General features: G+C 43.5%; 1 protein-coding gene across 6 annotated transcripts in view; it reads right to left on the reverse strand.

Moving 5' to 3' along the window:
* Positions 1–343: 343 nt before the first annotated feature.
* znf512b (zinc finger protein 512B) overlaps positions 344–19,156 on the reverse strand; it is a 34,536-nt gene continuing 15,723 nt past the window's right edge. For 2 of the 6 annotated variants that reach the window (XM_076101030.1, XM_076101039.1), the window contains exons 3-17: positions 17,638–17,717; positions 17,342–17,470; positions 16,468–16,643; positions 16,104–16,381; positions 15,944–16,015; positions 14,805–14,939; positions 13,616–13,737; positions 11,640–11,810; positions 9,100–9,198; positions 7,775–8,029; positions 6,751–7,083; positions 5,810–5,911; positions 5,595–5,657; positions 5,112–5,210; positions 344–3,895 (exon numbers count right to left, since the gene is read on the reverse strand). In XM_076101030.1, coding sequence (XP_075957145.1) covers positions 3,581–3,895; positions 5,112–5,210; positions 5,595–5,657; positions 5,810–5,911; positions 6,751–7,083; positions 7,775–8,029; positions 9,100–9,198; positions 11,640–11,810; positions 13,616–13,737; positions 14,805–14,939; positions 15,944–16,015; positions 16,104–16,381; positions 16,468–16,643; positions 17,342–17,470; positions 17,638–17,717 — 2,429 coding nt within the window. In that variant the 3' untranslated portion in view covers positions 344–3,580. The remainder of the gene's footprint in view (positions 3,896–5,111; positions 5,211–5,594; positions 5,658–5,809; positions 5,912–6,750; positions 7,084–7,774; positions 8,030–9,099; positions 9,199–11,639; positions 11,811–13,615; positions 13,738–14,804; positions 14,940–15,943; positions 16,016–16,103; positions 16,382–16,467; positions 16,644–17,341; positions 17,471–17,637; positions 17,718–19,156) is intronic. The other 4 variants (XM_076101046.1, XM_076101052.1, XM_076101069.1 and 1 more) reach the window with 4 other exon arrangements.

The following is a 19,156-nucleotide window of genomic DNA, read 5'->3' on the forward strand; positions in this document are numbered from 1 at the left end:
ACATACATAGATATATTTTATTACACGTGTGTGTGGTTCAGTTATGTATATTATAATTATAAATAGATAAGATAATAATAGAAAAAACTTTAGATAACACAATACAAAAGTAAATTACAACTGACAAGAATATAGGACAATACATGTGTTAACACAATTACTAACTGCTGTTACAAATTGCACGTATAGATCTAAATCGTTGTAATATTAATAATAATCATTATTACTTGATAGTAATCATGTTAATAATAATAAGTATTATATATGTGTGTGTATATAAGTATATATATATGTGTTATATATATATACACACATTTATATTAAAAGCTGACAGTTAACACCGTTTTAGTCAACAAACTTTTATTAATTAGTTGAGGGATACTAATGCACAGGTAATACAACAAGTTTGGGAGAAAGAATGTAACAGCTCGGACTCGGTGGAGGCGCTGATGCCTCCTACGTTAGGTTCTATACAGCTTAACTTCAGATACATCTTTAACACACCATTAGTCTCATTTCACCTGTTACCTAAATATCATAACCACGTGTGAGCTACAACATCGCCTCTTAAAACCCTCAACGGTTTTAAAGTAGGTAGCATACAAAACGAACCATTGTTCTTTTTGTCCAAATAAAAGGGTGAAATCCTCAGGCTGTCTTGGGGGCGTTTCTAAGGTTTTTGGAAATAACATCGCTGACAGAGGGAAGACACTTGAGCCTGCTGCTTTTCCCTGGGTACAAAAGTCACACCACACACAGTCAGGGTAACTAGAAAGCTCCAACAACACTCCTATGTCAAGCCTATTTCATGGTATAGTAAGTGCACTAAATACAGAAACAAACACACATACATATGCCTTGTTGTCCCATATTGAGTAGATAATAACAAAGGACTCTCTCACTGTGTTTGTCATCGTGTACTGAAAAAGAAAAGCTCAAGTCATGTGCAATCGTCAGAATGGATAAAATAACAGTGGAGCCGACACACGGGCCGACAATGTTTGTGGTCTACAAATGTTTTTAATCAACTTTTTTTTAAAAACTTTTTAGATTTCATAATGTGTAAAAAGCATTTTTCAAAGCAAACAAATAAAAGTAGGGGGTGTGAAAAAAAAGAAAAGCCGTACAATTTTTGAGAAGACAATATCAAAATATCAGCAAGCCAACAAAACCAGCTGAACATGGTGTATTGCTGTTACTCTCTAATACACATTGTTGCAGTCAGCTCACACTGCGGGATAGATATGTGTGTTTTCCACATCGTAGGAAGACGGATAGTAAAGGGTGTGATAAAATATAAAATACCCACTGTCATAAAAGCAGTGCCTAGAACTATCATATTGCAACACCGAAGCTTGTCAGGTAAACACGGTCAATGTGACGTCATTGATGAAACGAGTAACAAGCAGCTGATGAACCCTTTCTGTGCCAACGCTGACATCCAGTCTTTTACAAAGGTGCTAACTGTTTATCACACACACGCACGCACGCACACCCACACACACACACACAAGGTCTGGACAACTCCATATCGAGGTCCACAGACCGATCAGTGCTTGTCTAACTCGTCCCGTCGGTCAGTTTGAACCTGGATAGAAGATAAAAGGTCCATCAGAGACGGAACACATGCATAATCATCCCCACCTGAACTTAAGCTCCATCAGTTGATTAATGATGGAGTGAATTCAGCTCCAATCTTTGCTCTACAATATAAAAAAAGTCGGTCACGGCGTAGGGATGACACCACCTGGGACACATATTATTCTTTTTAAATGTTCTGCTGACATCAGTGCTCGATTTTTAATTTTTTTTAAATATTTTTGTTTAAATGATGACATTGACATTTGTTGGTGCAAAAAATTCAGACGACGTTGCCAGTGAGGAGCAGACGGCAGGATGGATTATCGGACTTCAGGTCCATTAAGGTAGAGTGGCAGATGAAGCACCCTTTGTTATCTCACCAGGACATCCCCACATCACAGCCGTGTCCACAGCTATCAGATTGCTATATCTGGGTAACACACACGAGAGAATATAAAATAGATTTATGATCTGTCAGGTTTTTATTTTACGCAAGCAAGTCATTATTTCTATGGACATAGACTCCAAATATAAATCAAATATTTGTATCCATTTGCACGAATCGTTAATATAACTGTGGTTTCAAGTACTTTAAACACGTTAAAGTGAAAATATTCTCTGATTGCACACATTTTAGATGTTAAAATTAATTTAATAATAATGGATTTCTATTATTTTTTAAATATCTGAAGCTAAACTAACTCGGAGCAGTTATGGCTTTGTGTGGCGAGTCATAATTATTACAGATTCTATCTAGAGAGAGTTCAGCGTCATCCATGTAAAGAGAAATTTAGTTATTTTTTAATTCTCTAGAGTAAAATATTACTCCTGGAGTGCAAAAATACAAGAGGGGAGCGAGAGGGGTTAAGGGTTAAAGTGCAAGGCGGTAACTTTGAGCATCCAGGAATTAATTCATAAACATCGTAATAAGTGAATCTTCATTTGCGATTATTTTTTTAATAAAAGATTATTTCCCCTCAACCTCTCTATAAAAAGATATTCTCTCCTCAGCTCTTTGATTCAAGCTAAAGCAGAAGCCCAAACATGGCCTCCTTTTTAAAATGGTGTCGCATCTTTTTTCTTTTGATTGTGCTGCGACGGTGCAACAAGCTTTCAAGCTTTTTTAGGGGGAAGGGGGTGTCCCACTTATTAACTTAAGCGTAAAAGAACTGTGGAAATAATCTTTTGACACTTCGTCAAAAAACCAGATACCTTTCATCGTCATGTGATGCAGATTAAAAAACAAAATCAAATGTCATAGCTGCAGGAAAAACAGACGGGAATTTGATTAAGAACTGACCAACATTTTAGCTTATGTGACATTTGCTTACTTGAAACATGAAAAGTTAAAAAAAACAAGAAAAGTAAAACCAGAAAGAAATTCGGAAAATCAAGTTCATTGCACTACAGCACACACTGCAAAAAGAAATAGAATCTGACTGCTCATGATCCGATTGGACGTGTCAGGCTTTAAAAAGGACAGATGGCATCATTGCTTTGAGTATATAGATATATAGATATATATATTGTTTATGTACACAGTACAGTATATCTGTGGAAGAAAAGAAGGAAGTGAAAACACTAGCTATCATTAAATGACTTCACCATGCTAATAGAATATCCTTTTCTTTTTTAAAACCTCTCAAACACAACATGAACATCGCAGAGAGAATCTGCATCCGTTTAGAAACCGCTGCCATCTTTGATTTACTACCGACGCCCCCCCGCTGTGAGTGCAGAAACCCAAATGTGAGCCTTTAAAAAAATAAAAATAAAAATAAAAAAAAGGAGACAAAAGCGGAATGAAGAAATAAAACGCTACCGTTACAAGAGCGTTGTTTATAACGGTAGACACTCTGGAAAAAGTCAGTACTAAATGTTTTACTTCTTAAGGGTTGATTTAGCTTCTCGGTGCCGAGTCCCTGCGGAGGTACAAAGGTCTTTTTGAGCTTCCTGTCACCACATTTACAGCGAGCGTCCTCTCTGACAACAGCGCCCTCTAGGGTTTGCTTCGTCTGGCAGCGCAGAGCACGGGCTGTCTGTTTGGGCCCGGATTGGCACCGTCCGTTGGGTCGGGGATCCGGGCGGGGGACTGTGAGGGGGTCACGGCGGGGGTTGAGTTTTGAGTGGCGGGCGACGCTTCAGTTTGTGTGTGGAGAGGCTCGGCCACAGGGGGGCGCTCTTTGGGCTTACGGCCCCTCTTCTTGCCGGTGGTGGTGGCGCCGTTCCTCACCTCGGCTTTGAGCCCGTTGTTCTCCAGCGCTTTGCTCTTCGTGCTGGAGGCCACTTGGCTGGCCGCTGCTCGAAACCAGTTCTGAGGAGATAGAACTCACAAGTCAGGCCGGTCTCATCCAGAATACAACCGCCGTTTGTTCCTCGTGTGAAACGAGAAGTCAATCGGTGTGTTTGTCACGTAACTTGCGTACTTCAGTAACGGCACTTACCGTGGTTATTTTAACCCATAAGACGATCTTTTCCTCACCCTAAGCAAGTATTTTTGTTGCCTAAACCTGACTGAGTTTCCTGTGAAGACGGAAGTATATTTTGAAAAGACCGCATGCGTTTAACGAGCAGAAATTGACACGTGTTGTTGGTTTTCGTGGGGAAACGCACCAAAAAGGAGGATAGCACTGGTCCACCTTAAGGGTCAGGCCACCTTAAGTGCACCTGTAAGTTGTTGCTAACTTCTGGGCTAACCCCTTCCAGCCGTCTAGTTGGTCAACTGTTAACGATCAGTTAAGGAGGGTCGTCTATCGATCAGAATATAAAATAAAATTAGCATCCCAAATATAACTATAACTTTTCTACTGTGTCTACCTTTAGCTAAGCCCCGCCCCCACTGCTACTCTATCAAGCTGTCAGAGCTACGTTACCATGGAGCCCACACTGTAACTAACTTCACTTTGAATAAATATTATCTACATTTTCGGGAAAAAAGCGATTTTAGAGAGACGCAGACAGAAGGATATGTCCATTCAGTACAATGTCAGTAGCTAGCGTTAGCATAGAAATGCTAACGCTAGCTGCTAATCTTAGCTACACGATGTTTTACGTGGAAACGTAACGTTTTTAGAAACGTATATCGGACCCTGGTCACAGCTGGCTGATGCTGCGCTATGATTGGCCAGTCTGCATCCAAGGGGCGGGGCATAGCGAAGAGTCCATTAGTTGGGGTAAGCCACCTCGTCTGAATACAGTAATATGAAGCCCCATAAGACGTTAATCATTTCAGATTTTAAACATTTTGGGCACCAGGCTTTTATGTGTGGGAATTTTTAGTGGCAACAAAATGTGTGTATCAACAAAACAAATTATTGTTTTACACATATTTCTGATGTGTTGACAAGATCTGTGTGAATTTGTTCCCACAAGTAATGCACTTGTTTGCACAACACAGGCGTAACACCTTGTTATCTATCTATAGACCAACTTCTGTAGGGTTTTATTTTATGTTAACAGAAATATGCCCATGAGAGAATACTTTCAGTAATCATAAATAATATAGAGGTTTGCCGCTGAGGCTGACCCACCTGTGAGTGTGTCTTGCTGATGTGGTACTTCACACCGCTCTCCGAGCTAAAGTCCTTCTGACAGATCAGACACGTGTACTTTCCCAGTTCTCCACCACCCTGCAACACAGACACACACGCACGCACACACACACACACACACACAGTATATATACGTGTTATGTAGCTCAGAACAACGTCTACATCACTACATGCTTTTGTGAATCTGCAGCCATTATATAACATTTTTCTCGTACATTTTAGTTTGTATTGCTTTCATGTGTTGGTGCAATAATAACAACATTTTCAGCTATTTTAAATATATAGTTTTCCCGAATCAGGTGAGAGAAGTCTGTAACGTCCTTTATGCCTCTTCTAAATAACTCATATTTATATGAGTTTATTTATATAAATGTGGGTTAAAGTTCTATGTGTATGTGCGTGTTGTTATTTCTACTACAGTAGACACAGAGACAAATGTAACCCGGTTGGTGGGTTTTATACCTGGCTGCAGTTGGCAAGGTGTGCTTTTAGTCCCGATACACTGGAATACACCGCTTCACAGTTCTGAGACAAAACAAACAGAAATAACACGAGAGAACAAACTCAATCCACAGTCCTGTGAGATCAACCGGAATATCATGAACCTGGTGCTCAATATCAAGACAAATCTCTGAATCTGGATTTAGGAGACGCGTTAAAACAGCCGGTGTTCTTACTTCGTTGATGCAGCAGATGAAGCCCTTCTCCTTCACTTGGTTCTTCCAGGTCTCTAGAAGCTCCTGGCTGAAGTTGGGGAGGCCGGGACGGGTGTAGTTTAACTACACACAAAAGAAAAACATATATATATATATATACATATACATATATACATATACATATATATATACATATACATATACATATACATATACACATACACATACACATACACACATACATATATATATATATATATATACATATATATATACATATATATATCAGTATTCCTGGTAGTCGTATGCTGTCAAAGTACGGATATAAATTAAAAAGGGCCGCCACATTTACATCTGTTTTTTTTCTTTGTGGAACCTCCTCATGGAAATGTTGGCTTTGATTCGTAGCGATGTATAACCCAGGCGGCAACCTCTCGTGCTGCCGATGCTTCATGTGTTAAAGCTGCATTCTCTCTAGTGTCCACCAGGGGGCGACTCCTCTGGTTGTATAGAAGTCTATGAGAACATGACTCTACTTCTCTCTTGATTTATTACCTCAGTAAACATTGTAAACATGAGTTTATGGTCTCAATCTCTAGTTTCAAGTCTTCTTCAATACAGCATGATGTTCATTTAGTACATTATGGTCCATTTAGAGTCAAACAGACCATAAAGCAGGGGATGCTTTAGGGCGGGGCTACACGGTGATTGACAGATCGCTGCCGCTACCAGATACCTATACATATATATTCATGTTTACTCATCTTGGTTTGTTGTGTTAAAAGTCTGAACAGGAACTAAAATGACACGTATCATTTTCCCCCCTTTTGTTTCGGACCAGATTTGCACATAACCTCTGCATTATTTACAGACTATCAGAAGATCAGGATCATGTCGACTATGTTCAAGTCTGCACGTGATGTGGACTACGTGTGCTTCATGGATCCGCCCTCCGTCCTCACCCTCTTGCTGTCCGGCACCAGGTCGTCCTTGATGCGGCGCTTGGTGCCCCAGTCTTTGGCCAGCTCGTCCTCGGCGATCTCCTGCAGGTGGAACACCGCCACCTGAGCCGACCGGCGCCTCACTCTGCCGCTCGGCGTCCGTTCAAAGTCGTCCCCCGGGCTGGCGGTCTGCGGCGCTCTGTCTCTGACTCGCTCCCTCTCCTTGTCCTTGTCCGCCCCGGCTTCTCTTTCCCTGTCCCTCGGCTGGCCGGGCGGGGCACTCTCCTGCCAGTCCTTCTTCTCCGGCTGGCTCGGCTCCTTCTTCCCCAATGATGGAGACTCCACAGACACCACCTGGGGGAGCAGTAGCACACTTCTTTGAGTGGGAAGTGTTTGTAAACTAGTTATTACAAGAGATGCACCGATACCAACGCTGATATCGGTCCGATACCGAAGAAGACAATTTAATTGTTACTAAAATGTCTTTTAAAAGCTTAATAATGTCCATAAAAAACATTTATTCACAAATATGAATAGTGAGTACAAGAGACGATTTTCAACCATAAACCACAGCCAGCCAGAGCCTCAACAGGTCGCACGAAGCGAGCCGGTCTTCAGCTCTGTTTGTGGACCTAAGCGGGCCCCCTTTGGACAAAGTTGATCCAGTGCCTTGTTCTTAAGAACCTGGATTAAAGCATGACATCGTCTCTCCTCTTCTAGGAAGAAGCCGAGCCGAGGTCCGTGTGTGTCGGTTAAAGAGAGAGGCGAGTGTGTGTACGTGTGAGTGGCCTTATGGCGTGTTAACGTGTGTACAGCCTAGTTGTCTTGGCTTGCATCCATAAAATCTTGCATATTGTGTATCGAGTCTGTGTAGGACTTCAGCCCATCGGGCTTCGTTTTCAGTTTCAGTCCCGGAACAGAAAGAGTCTGCTCGGGCCATCCCTATTTATTACAGTAAAATCAAGTTTAAAAAATGCTTCATCAGTGGGGAACTGAAAAAAGGCCCGTCTCCTACAACAAAGACCGTCTCCCAGGATGATCTTACCCTCTCTTTGCCAGTGTTGTTGTTGGTGTCGGTGGTAATGTCCCTGTTGTTGGCGGCCGTCACGGCGGCGGCGGTGTTGACGATGGCCGGAGAGTGTTCGGTACGCACGTGGTAATCCCTGCCAGCCTTGGAGTGGTAGGTTTTCCCACAGTGCTGGCACAGAAACACAGGCTTCTCAACGTCAGAGAACTCTCTCCCACAACGTTTCTGGTGGTACTGGTAGCCCATCAGGCTGGAAAAGTGGGCCGAACAGCCCTGCATGTGTGTGTGTGTGTGTGTGCACACATAATGTTTGTGTGATCGAGTGGGGCCAGTGACAGAAATGAGACAGAATGAAAAACACACATTAAGCAGGAAACTGGGTTAGTGTGACGGCATGTAGGTGTAATGGAACAATATTACAGGAAACTGCTCATTCATCAGCGTGAGGACACGTCACAGGAGAGGAGAGAGTCTATTTATTTCTTCCTCTCTGTCTTTTTGCACTCTAGTGTGAGTAAAGTGTTGATGTGGTTTTGGGCAACAAGTCAAGAACGAGGCATGAAGGAAAAAAGGAGAGAGAGAGAGAGAGAGAGAGAGAGAGAGAGAGAGAGAGAGAGAGAGAGAGAAATAAAATCCAAACAGACAGATGAGGAGAGTAAGAGTGCCCCCCCCCCCGTCCTGAAACTCGGTTCTAAACAGGAACTGGTTCTAAATTAGTAAAAACACGGAGTATCGTTGCAGTCCGGAGTTATCGGTTCTGCTATCGGTACTTTTTTAGTTCCTGAGTGAGACGTCTCGTCTCAAACGTCCTCTCTCTGTCTCTCTGTCTCTTTGTCTCTCTGTGTCTCTGTCTCCTCTCAGTATAGCGTGAGACTCACATCATGATCAGAGAGAAGGAAACATTGTAGAACTCTGGTCGTCTCAAACACAATAAAACCCTCATAAGTAAGTTCATCACAACATGTGACCAACAAGCAGAACATCAGTCTGTCTGTGGAGCAGCCAGCAGGTAACGGCAGTGATGTCATACGTTAGTGATGTCATACGGAGTTTGATCAGAAGAACAGGATCATCAATGAAAGATGATCACTGAGCTCATTGTTTAGCTGAGATTGTAGTTTAAAGATTTTGGGACATATTTTCTTAATTAATTGTCTTTTTTTCTCACAAAATAACCATAAAGAACCGATAAAAGTATCGATAATAGTACTAATATCAATAAAATCCTAACGATACCCGAGAGGAGAGAGTAACATGTGACATGAAAGACAGAAAAGTTGGACGAAGGAAGCAAAGAATGGGAGAAAGAGAAAAGGACACGAGGAGACAAACAGAGTGTGTACCTCGCTAGGACACTTGATTCGTCCCATCTGTTTGAGAACTCGCCGCAGACGTTCTCTCTCCTCGTGCTTGTCGCCCATCTGGCCTTCGCTTCCCGAGGGCTGAGGAGACAAACACAACGTCGCATTAGAGCATCCCATCACAACAACACCCCCCCCTCTGCCTCTCTACCCCTTGTTTTAAAAAGAAACAACAAAAATGGTGACGAAAATGTGTTTTCCATCTCGGCAAACGCACAGCGCCAGGATCATTGAACGTTTTCATGGCGAGGCCGTTACTGAAGGCATATTTCTAACAACTGTCAAACTCGTGTTTTCACTCGAGTGCTGGCTGGTAACGACAGAACGCCGCAGCCAAGACCAGAACAACAGATGGCGGCGCTGCCAGGAGAGAGTCTCACCGAGGAGTCCCAGAGGAGCAAAACCTCGTGTGTTTCCTCCCGTGTTAACGCTCGGAGAAACAATTGAGATGACTTGAGAACACGAGCGTAGCTCTCCGGGAAGGTGAGAAGGAGATGAGATATGCCGCCAAACGTGCTTCGCTTAAAATCCCGCTCAGCCACTGATTTACACCGGCGGGAGCAGAGAGCACGACACTGCATCGGCATGTATTCTTAATGCCGCCATCAGAGACAGAGAGCAACAAAAAAGAAAAAGAGAAAACACGAGAGAAAGAGGAGTGAGAGGAAGAGGAGGCGGTGTCGCTGCAGCGATGCCAACAACAAGGTCAAACCCGGTGGGTGACCCCTGTCCCTCTGTTAGCCCGGGGCACCTGGGGGGGGGGGGGGGGGTGTATATAAGATAAACAACAATAAATAGCATGATTTATTGTATATCTGTTAACTAGATATACAGGCATCAGAGGTACGGGTGTGTCTTAATATTCTGTAACTCTGATTCCTTCTCATTCTTTGATTTTTGAATTTACTCCCGTTGAAAGTTTTCTTTTAGATAGAAAAACGAAGAAAGAAAAAGAAGCAGTGTGACACGAGTCAAACCTGCACATGATGCTGAGTCTGGAGCACAATCACAGCTCAGCACAGCTTGTCACAAAAGTTTTAATTATCTAATCTGAAGAAAATGTTGCGGGAAAGTTTGCCGACGAAGAGAAACCTCTGAGCATCACACACACACACACATCGTGCTGCATGCTGTTTCCACATAAACATGCATGTTCATATACTGTATGTATATCATATACTATGTTCTCACACAAGAACACAAAAACGCTACAAGGTTTGCCGCACGCACATCCATTCATCAATCTTTCACGATACTTTTTTTGAACCGGGCATCGCTGAATTATTTAGCACACTTTCATAGCCGTGCCGTCGCTCTAATGCAGGAGTGTCACGATACTTTCCTAATGAAGCTCTCTGCTGTCACGAGTGAAGACAGCTGCAGAGAAGAAATGTGAGCGCTTCAAGGACGAGAACACCATCGGCAGTTCAAACGCATGATCGTCTACAGACATTCAATTTATTTTCGAGACGGGCGCGGCGGGCCGACAGTGAATATGCAACACATAGGATGTGATGTAGCTCACGAGGGAAGATGCGGGTTTTTTTGCCTGTGGATGCATACCTATCAGGGAACATGTGTACATGCAGGACACCGCTCACCAAACACAGGGAAAGCTGACACTAGCAAAGTGTAAGTCTGACCGCCTCCTGAATGGGTGTTGTGCTTTGGTGTCTATTAATAACTAACTACCCTGTTCAGTGGGTCAGCGTGACAGCAGTGAAACATTAGATCCCCAAACGCATCCTCATCCGGACTACCGAGTGATGGTTTAAGGGGCAAAGACCAGTTTTAAACAAAGTCAGACAGCAGAGTTGGGTCGGCTGGTTCCGGTTTTGCCTGTTGTTCCTGGCGTACAAGCTTAAAACCGGTTTGATTTTGTGCAAACTGGCTAAATGTCCCTCATGACACGTAATTTAAAATGTAGCCCACATCAGCAACCGTGTTCCAACGGCTTTAACTTTTACTGCATTAGTAATTTATTGGCAACCGAGATGAAAGAGATCAAGTTTCAGTAGAGTGAGGAGAGGGAAGATGTGCACGCTGCACCGACTGTGTTTGTTTACTAGGAAGTTCACGAGTTCTTTTGGGGTGACGCGACTCCTCTGGTTGTATAGAAGTCTATGAGAAAATGACTCTACTTCTCTCTTGATTTATTACCTCAGTAAACATTGTAAACATGAGTTTATGGTCTCAATCTCTAGTTTCAAGTCTTCTTCAATACAGCATGATGTTCATTTAGTACATTATGGTCCATTTAGAGTCAAACAGACCATAAAGCAGGGGATGCTTTAGGGCGGGGCTACACGGTGATTGACAGGTCGCTACCAGAGACGTCACGATGACTACGTCCACTTCTTAAATACAGTCTACGCTACAGAGCCTCCGTGTTGTTGTACGTACTGAATATGACATCGCTCTTTCGCCTCGTAAAATTCGCGTTCTGAGTCAACATACACATGAAAAAACCCAAAATAAATCGGACAAATTGTTACGTGGTGGCGCTGCAGTAGTGGCATTACCGTGGACTGACTTAATGGACTGGAGTCGCCACACTGTCGTTCATGGTCTCGCACGTGAGCGCTCCTCTGAGGATGTACCTTGGTGCTGTGCTCAGCCATGGTGTGGTAGTTGAGGCCGGCCTTGGACCTGAACTGTTTGTGGCACTGCTGGCACTTCAGGGCATCCTGGAGCTGCAAGGGGTTAAAGGCCAAAGAGAAGATCAAATAACATTTCTATTAACAAGTAACCCAACTATCGCTGGCTGTGCTCTTTATTGGCTCCATCAATAAAGCACTCTACTGCTGTAACCCAATAGAGTTTGTTATTAGTGCGCAATTCTGGTGGAAACAAAAAGGACAAAGGCCACGTCAAGCAACTTTTGGGAAGCAGAAAAGCCAATTCAACACCAATTTAACACTTTTTTGTAGATGACCCTCCTCGCCTCAGTATTGATTTGGAGACAGAGGTGTTTCGACGGTGACTGACCCGGTGGTAATGCGGTGATTCTGCCATTGCTTTACGGCAGACTGTCACCTTAATAGAGTCACACGGGTCTCTGGGCCAAGCAGCCATTAACACAGCTGTAGGAACACGTCTGTCCGAAGGGCCCGGAGGCTGCTGCACCGCTCCGGCTGGTTTGTCCTCGAGAACGCTCAATATAACGGTCACCACGACCTCGTTTATTGCTGCTATTCACCACAATCGAGTCCAATGGAAACAAAACCGCAGGAGTGCACAGTGTCCTTTCCCTTGATCCATTTCCACTGATATTAGCTTTCAAAGCGGCGCAGATGAGTGAATGATATTACACGAGAACGCTGCACCGCCTGATGTTATTTCTACAGCCGTCTAATCGATATCATTACTGTAAAGGCTCCCTGGACTCTGCACAGTGGAGTCCTCAGGGAGAGGTGTCCAATAACGTTGAAGTGAAAGTTACAATCCAATGTGGAAATGACAGCTCTGGGTCCAGAGAGCTTTATTTCATAGAAAGAAAAGCATTGTGGTTCACAATTTGTAAACTGTATTTTGAAATAAAGTTTTACTGACAATCATTCTCCTCCAATATTCAGTAGAACATGCGTTTCTAGTCTCTGATCTCTGATCATGTTTCATTGTAAACAACCAATCAGTGTTTAAACCAACAGGAGGAGAGCTAGTAACGTTAGCAGCACCGCTAATGGCTAACCAACAGGAGGAGAGCTAGTAACGTTAGCACCACCGCTAACGGCTAACCAACAGGAGGAGCGCTAGTAACGTAAGCAGCACCGCTAACGGCTAACCAACAGGAGGAGAGCTAGTAACGTTAGCAGCACCGCTAACGGCTAACCAACAGGAGGAGAGCTAGTAACGTTAGCACCACCGCTAACGGCTAACCAACAGGAGGAGAGCTAGTAACGTTAGCAGCACCGCTAACGGCTAACCAACAGGAGGAGAGCTAGTAACGTTAGCACCACCGCTAACGGCTAACCAACGGAGGTTCACTAGGTACATTATGATGCCTTCAGGCTCTGCTCAGTGAAAATGAGTACTAGATGAATGAATTATGAATTATGAGCTGTTTACAAAACCTCTAATAACACATCATTAAAACTACTAAGTTAATGACAAGATTTGTTTTAATTTACCTTTGCCCAATGCCCATTTTTAGTGTTTGGAGCTTGAACTGAATGGAACTTCCGTACATTAGCTGTTAGCTTCTTTATTAGCAGTACTGTGCTGTGATTAATCTGAACAGTATTCATGGTAATGAATTACAATATAAAGTGCCTAAGTGTCTGATTAGGTTAGTTTTTTCCAAATGTTGCTATGCTGTTAGCTCATTTAGCTAAGCGAAACTGCTAAAAGCTAACTTTAACTAGCTCATCTCGTTCTTTTACAATGTAACATTATCAGGGATCCACAAGTACAAAGAATCAACTAGTCTGATAGGAAAACCTTCAGACAAGCTCCATCAGAAGTTCCAGTCTGATGGACATCTGCTTCGCCCACTGACCTTCTGGCAAATCTCCATGTGTTTCTTGAGGCCGTGGATTGTTTTCCTGGTGACGATGGAGCAGGTGGGACACACCACCTCACCTCGCTCGTGGATCGCTCGCTGCCATTGGGTGTCGGCCCCTTAGAAAACATGTGGAAACAAGTGTTACTCCGTCAGATGGCCCTCTGAGGGGTATAACATTTCCATTTGTGTACTTAGTGTTCATGTTTACCTCACAGGTTCATTCAATCCTTGTGTTCACAAGTGATAATGTGTTGGGATGTAAAAGACTCCCTGCTAGGATGAAGCCTAAAAAGAGGTTCTTGATAGTCTGGAACAGGCTTATTTGTGTATATAGTGGCCATTTACTTATCAAACATATTTATAATTTCACAAAATAATGTCTTCTTATTATTTTTGGGGTCATAAATTGCTATCTCTGTTTGGCACAAGGTGTCAGCATTTTAACCAGGACATCCAGCAGGTATCACATGTCATCTTGAATTACACTAAACATCACTTTGGTTCATCAAACCGCGATACTGTTAGTTGCAGACCAAACCTTTTCCATAGTACCAAGTATTAAAACAGTCAGCTGCGGAAAGTTGGGGCTTGTTAAGTTATTCTTAGACAAATATCATAATAACAACAACAACGGTAACAATTAGTCGATTAATCCATTAGCTGATAAGCAGAAAATAGATTTTAAACAATTTTGATGGTAAAATGTACAATACAAGTGTTTTAAATTGGTAAATATTCATTGGTCTCATTTATCAAATGTGAGGTTTTGTTGCTGTTTCATTAAATAATAATACATTTTAATTAATTCAATTTGGACTTTTTGTTAGACAAAACAAGAACAATAATCATATTGGGCTCTTAGAAATTATGGGACATTTTTTACTATTTTCTGAAATTTGTTATACTAAATGATTGATTGACAAAATAAAAGAAACATTGTTCAATAATGAAAATAATTACGGTTTAGTCCTATCTCACTATTTTGTTTATCATACATCCTATTTAGGCATAAGAAAAGGAAGGCAACATGACATCATCCATGAGTGATGGATTTGAGTTAAAAACTGGGTTTTGTAGAGAAATGACCAGATATTTGTACTGGTATCACTGGTAACAATACCAAGATCTAAAACTCTGCATTTATATTTGTGAATTGATTTATTTAAAAGATCTAGGTGTTCACCAGAGCTGGTTGCAGCTGGATCTTTCTTGGAGGACTGACTTGAAGTCGGTCTTCTCTGGGGCTCCTCACTGAACCCACTCCCTTCTGACCTCTTCACACGACCCGCCTTCAGCTTCTCCTCCACCTTAGTCATACCTGCAACACACACACACACACGGGCGTGGAAGTAATTAATACTTCCATTGAACGTATTTAAGGTAAAGTGAGCGATACAAGCAGAGAGGGACAGATGGAGGAGAGGGCTGAACAAGAGAAAGTTGATACTGGATATGAAAAAAGAGGTAGTAACTGAGAAGAGGAAGTTGTTTTGAGTTATACTGAATCAGTGACAGATGCACTGAGAGAGAAGAGAGTCCTGCAATCTGTGGTTGGATTGTTTGATACGTGGTGATAAGTAGTTTACAGCGCCGCTATATGAGTCATGAGACATTTTCAGCATATGAATGAGACAGAAAGAGAAAGAGAGATGCTGGGAAAGCTGTGTGTACGTGATGTCTGCTCGGTGCGTTCAAAGACCAGCACCATTGATCGGCAGCAGTGGGGAATCACTCGTAATCCCTCACAGAGCCCATTACACGATGTTCTTCAGTTCTTCTGAACGCCTCAAACCTCTCCATATGTAGGTATGAAGGGCTCATTCTAAGCTAAGCAAAACAAAACAACTCGTACACCGATGGACCCGTGGCTATGAATGGACTTGATTAGAGTCTCCAACATCGGCCAAGCGTTTCAGAGATGGAGAGAAAACATTGCTAATAGTTTAGCTTAGCCTTCCGCTAACCACCTCAACCGGGAGATGAAGAGATGGCCTGCTGTTGGGCTTATTTTTGGTAACCAGTGTGAAACCATTGGTGGAATTAGTGATGTAGCGCGCTAACTAGCCAGCAGCCAAATGGGTCAAATTAAACAACTTGCTTCATCCACAAAGCACATTGCTATCGCCAGTGTTTTCATATTTTCTGTAACCAGTGTAGCACAAAAGTATGGCGGCATTACCAAGCGTCATCATGTTCACCTCCAGAAAAGGAGTCTATACTATATTCCATTTCTGCCAATAGATCCCCCTAAATCCTACACGCCGGCCATTTAATATCACACCCACAGGAGATTACTTGATTACATCATTTACCATCATTTACCTTTCAATCCAAATGTTCCGGATATGGAAGGCTGCTCTCCGGTGAACTTCTTCGGTGTTTTCTGCTTCCGTCCTGGCTCAAGAGACGGAACGGTCAAACACACACAGGCGTATAACGAGAACACGTGGTCCATCACGAAAAAGATATGTTGTAATCTTACTGTGCCTCATTCGCTCCGGGTCTTCGTCGGGGAAAGAAGTGGGGATGCTGTCCCCTTCGCTGTCGCTGCCCTCCCCATCGGACGACCCGCTGTGGGACTGCTGGGACTGAGGCTGGACCGGCTGGGACTGGTGAATCTGCTGCGAAGGCTGGCTGTGGCTGTGCAGTTTCCTCTCACTCTTCTGGTGGGCCAGCTCTCCGTTGTGGGAGGGCGTGGACACCTCGTGGGTCTTTTTCACTTTGAAGAACACGGGAGAGGGGGGACTGTTCTCCATGGGCCTGAAAGATTTTGGGCGGTCAGCATTACGACGTCACTATAGCACCAATTATGTGGGTGGGAATTTGAGCTCTAAATCCCATGTCACCTTTTCTTGGTGTTGGACTTGACGGGGGCCTTTTGAAGCTTAGGCTGCTCGTCCTTGGGCTCCACGCCGGCCCTGTCCGGGTGGTTCCACAGCTTGTGCTTCTGCAGGCGCACCTTGGTGGCAAACACTGCCTCACAGTAGGGACAGCCATGACTCAGCTTCTCGGCTACGGTGGCCTGATAAGACACGAGGAGAGGGGATTTAAAGTGAGCTCACTCCCTTACGCAACATAAAACCACAGTGGGAAGCTGTTACTGGAAGGATCCTGAAACAGCCATGGAGGGGCAATGACTACGTTTACCTGCACACTCATATTCCACTATTATTCCGAATCCGACAACATTCTGAATTTGATGAGGCTCGTGTCAACATCATATTCCAAATGGAGCATTTTCTGGCTAAGACATGTGAGATATGCCGATATTATTCAGGTTTTAGGAGCATGTTTTGGACATGTATACAGCTCATTCAGAATATGCAAAATGGCACAAGCGGCTCCTGTCGTTCCACTTTTCGATATTGTGACGTGATCGAGCAACATGTTAGGACATCGACCCATCAGACACATCCGAGAATGGAGCCGTTTTACGTTAATCTGAATATGCACGGCTGCGTGTAAACGGGATTATTAGTGGAATATTACTTTTCATTAGCCTTGTAAACCAAAAAAAAGCAAAATATTTGGTGCATGTAAACGTAGTCAATGACCCCTAAATATTTAAGGTGTGCGTATTTTGAATTATCTGGAAGTTTTAAACCCTGATTTAAACTAACCTTACGGGTAATTTGATCTTTTTTACTGTGATCAAGACTACTCTGAAGCACAAGGTGGAAACATCCGCATAACAGGAAAGAACAGAGGTTAGTGACTCACCCCCTGGCAGCGTTGATAGTGGTACTTGACGCCATAGATGCTGGGAAACTCTAACCAGCAGCCCGAACATGGACACTTAACCCTGGAGCGGCGCTTAAACTCTTCCTTCCATTGTACTATCATATGGGCCTGCTCAAGGGGTGAGGAGGAGAGAGTTCAATGCATGCACGGATTATCGCTAGAACTGTACTGTATATGTCGTGCATATTCATGGGGAGCTGCCTACTCTGCAGAAAATAAATAAATAAATGAAACCCACTTCAAAACACCCACTCAGTTCAAAGAGAGATACTCACAGGGATGCTTCTCAGTTCCTGCACTTCTGCTTTAGGGCGACCTTTCCTCTTCCCCTCTGCTGGCTCATCACACACCGGACCTGGTATAATAAGAGAGGGAGAGAGAGAGAAACATTTCTCAGTTAGTACCGCAATGGCTTCATATTCATGGCAGATAAATATGAATTCATTCTAACTTTGTATACAACTTTCTAGATATGTTTCTTGACATTTTCGGGAGCGACACAAATCAGAATCAGCTTTACTGGCCCTGTATGCGTACGCATACATGGAATGTGACATACACAGAATATACAAAATAAACAAAAAAGATAAAAACAAAAACAAGGTAGATGCAAATACCCAAACTTCAGTAAAATACATTTTCTTCAAAACCCCTGAATCCACTCGCATATTCAAGCTAAATACGGACATGAACACGTACGATGAAAACAGACGTATACGGCTGTGGTGATGGGTTTGAATATTGAGAAGATGTCAGGTGTGATTGTGGCATAAACAGAGGAAGATAAAGTAGAGAGGGCAGTGTGGGTGAAGGCCTTCTGTTGAGCCAAATGGATCCGCTATAAATCGCTAGCGGCCTGTGTGAACCTCTGACACAGCACTCATCTCTCTCTCTCTCTCTCTCTCTCTCTCTCTCTCTCTCTCTCTCTCTCTCTCTCTCTCTCTCTCTCTCTCTCTCTCTCTCTCTCTCTCTCTCTCTCTCTCTCTCTCTCTCTCTCTCTCTCTCTCTCTCTCTCTCTCTCTCTCTCTCTCTCTCTCTCTCTCTCTCTCTCTCTCTCTCTCTCTCTCTCTCTCTCTCTCTACCTCATGTCTCTTTATCTTGCCTTTTCCCCTCCAAACACCCTTCCCGATCTTTCTCCATGCGAACTTCGCAGGCCATGCTCATTACTCTCTTCTCTGCTACAATTAGACCTCTGCACTACTATCCGCCCTGCGCTCTATTTCCTCTGTACAGCGCTGCTTGAGAGAGAGAGAGAGAGAGGGAGGGAAAGATGGAGGGAGCTGAGGACAAGTGTATGCATGTGGAGGAAGAGGAGGGAGGGGTGGAGAGAGGATGGTGAGGGAGAGAGGAGAGAATTGCAGAGGCAGAGGACTTCGTCATCTGACCAAGCAGAATTGTGAATGACGGTGCTGCAGGTCGGAGCTGAGGCTGTTCTCTCTGCTCCTTTTGAGTGATGTATCTTTACATCCTCGACTCCCCGGTATTGATCCGGCAAGACCGGATAGCGGCAGCAGAGACGTGGCAGGCAGGAGACGGAGGCGCCGCTTCAGTCATATCAGATGTAGAAAATGTCAAAGGGAAACTCCTTGAAGTAGACGTGACAGTCGTTTGCTGTGAAGTGCGGCAGTGGATTACTTTCAATATACATACTACCATACTATGGCAGGAAACGATTTAGTATGTCTCAATACATAGTGTGTCACATGCAGTATGCCAAAAATACCAGGATGTCCTGCTGCATCTGGTTGTATTTTGCAGTAGGCAAGCCAGCATGCTTTTCTGGCTAAACTGACC

This window comes from Anarhichas minor, unplaced genomic scaffold (genome assembly GCF_050575085.1).
Source record: "Anarhichas minor isolate MPS153535 unplaced genomic scaffold, ASM5057508v1 ptg000003l, whole genome shotgun sequence".
NCBI classification, from domain to species: Eukaryota; Metazoa; Chordata; class Actinopteri; order Perciformes; family Anarhichadidae; genus Anarhichas; species Anarhichas minor.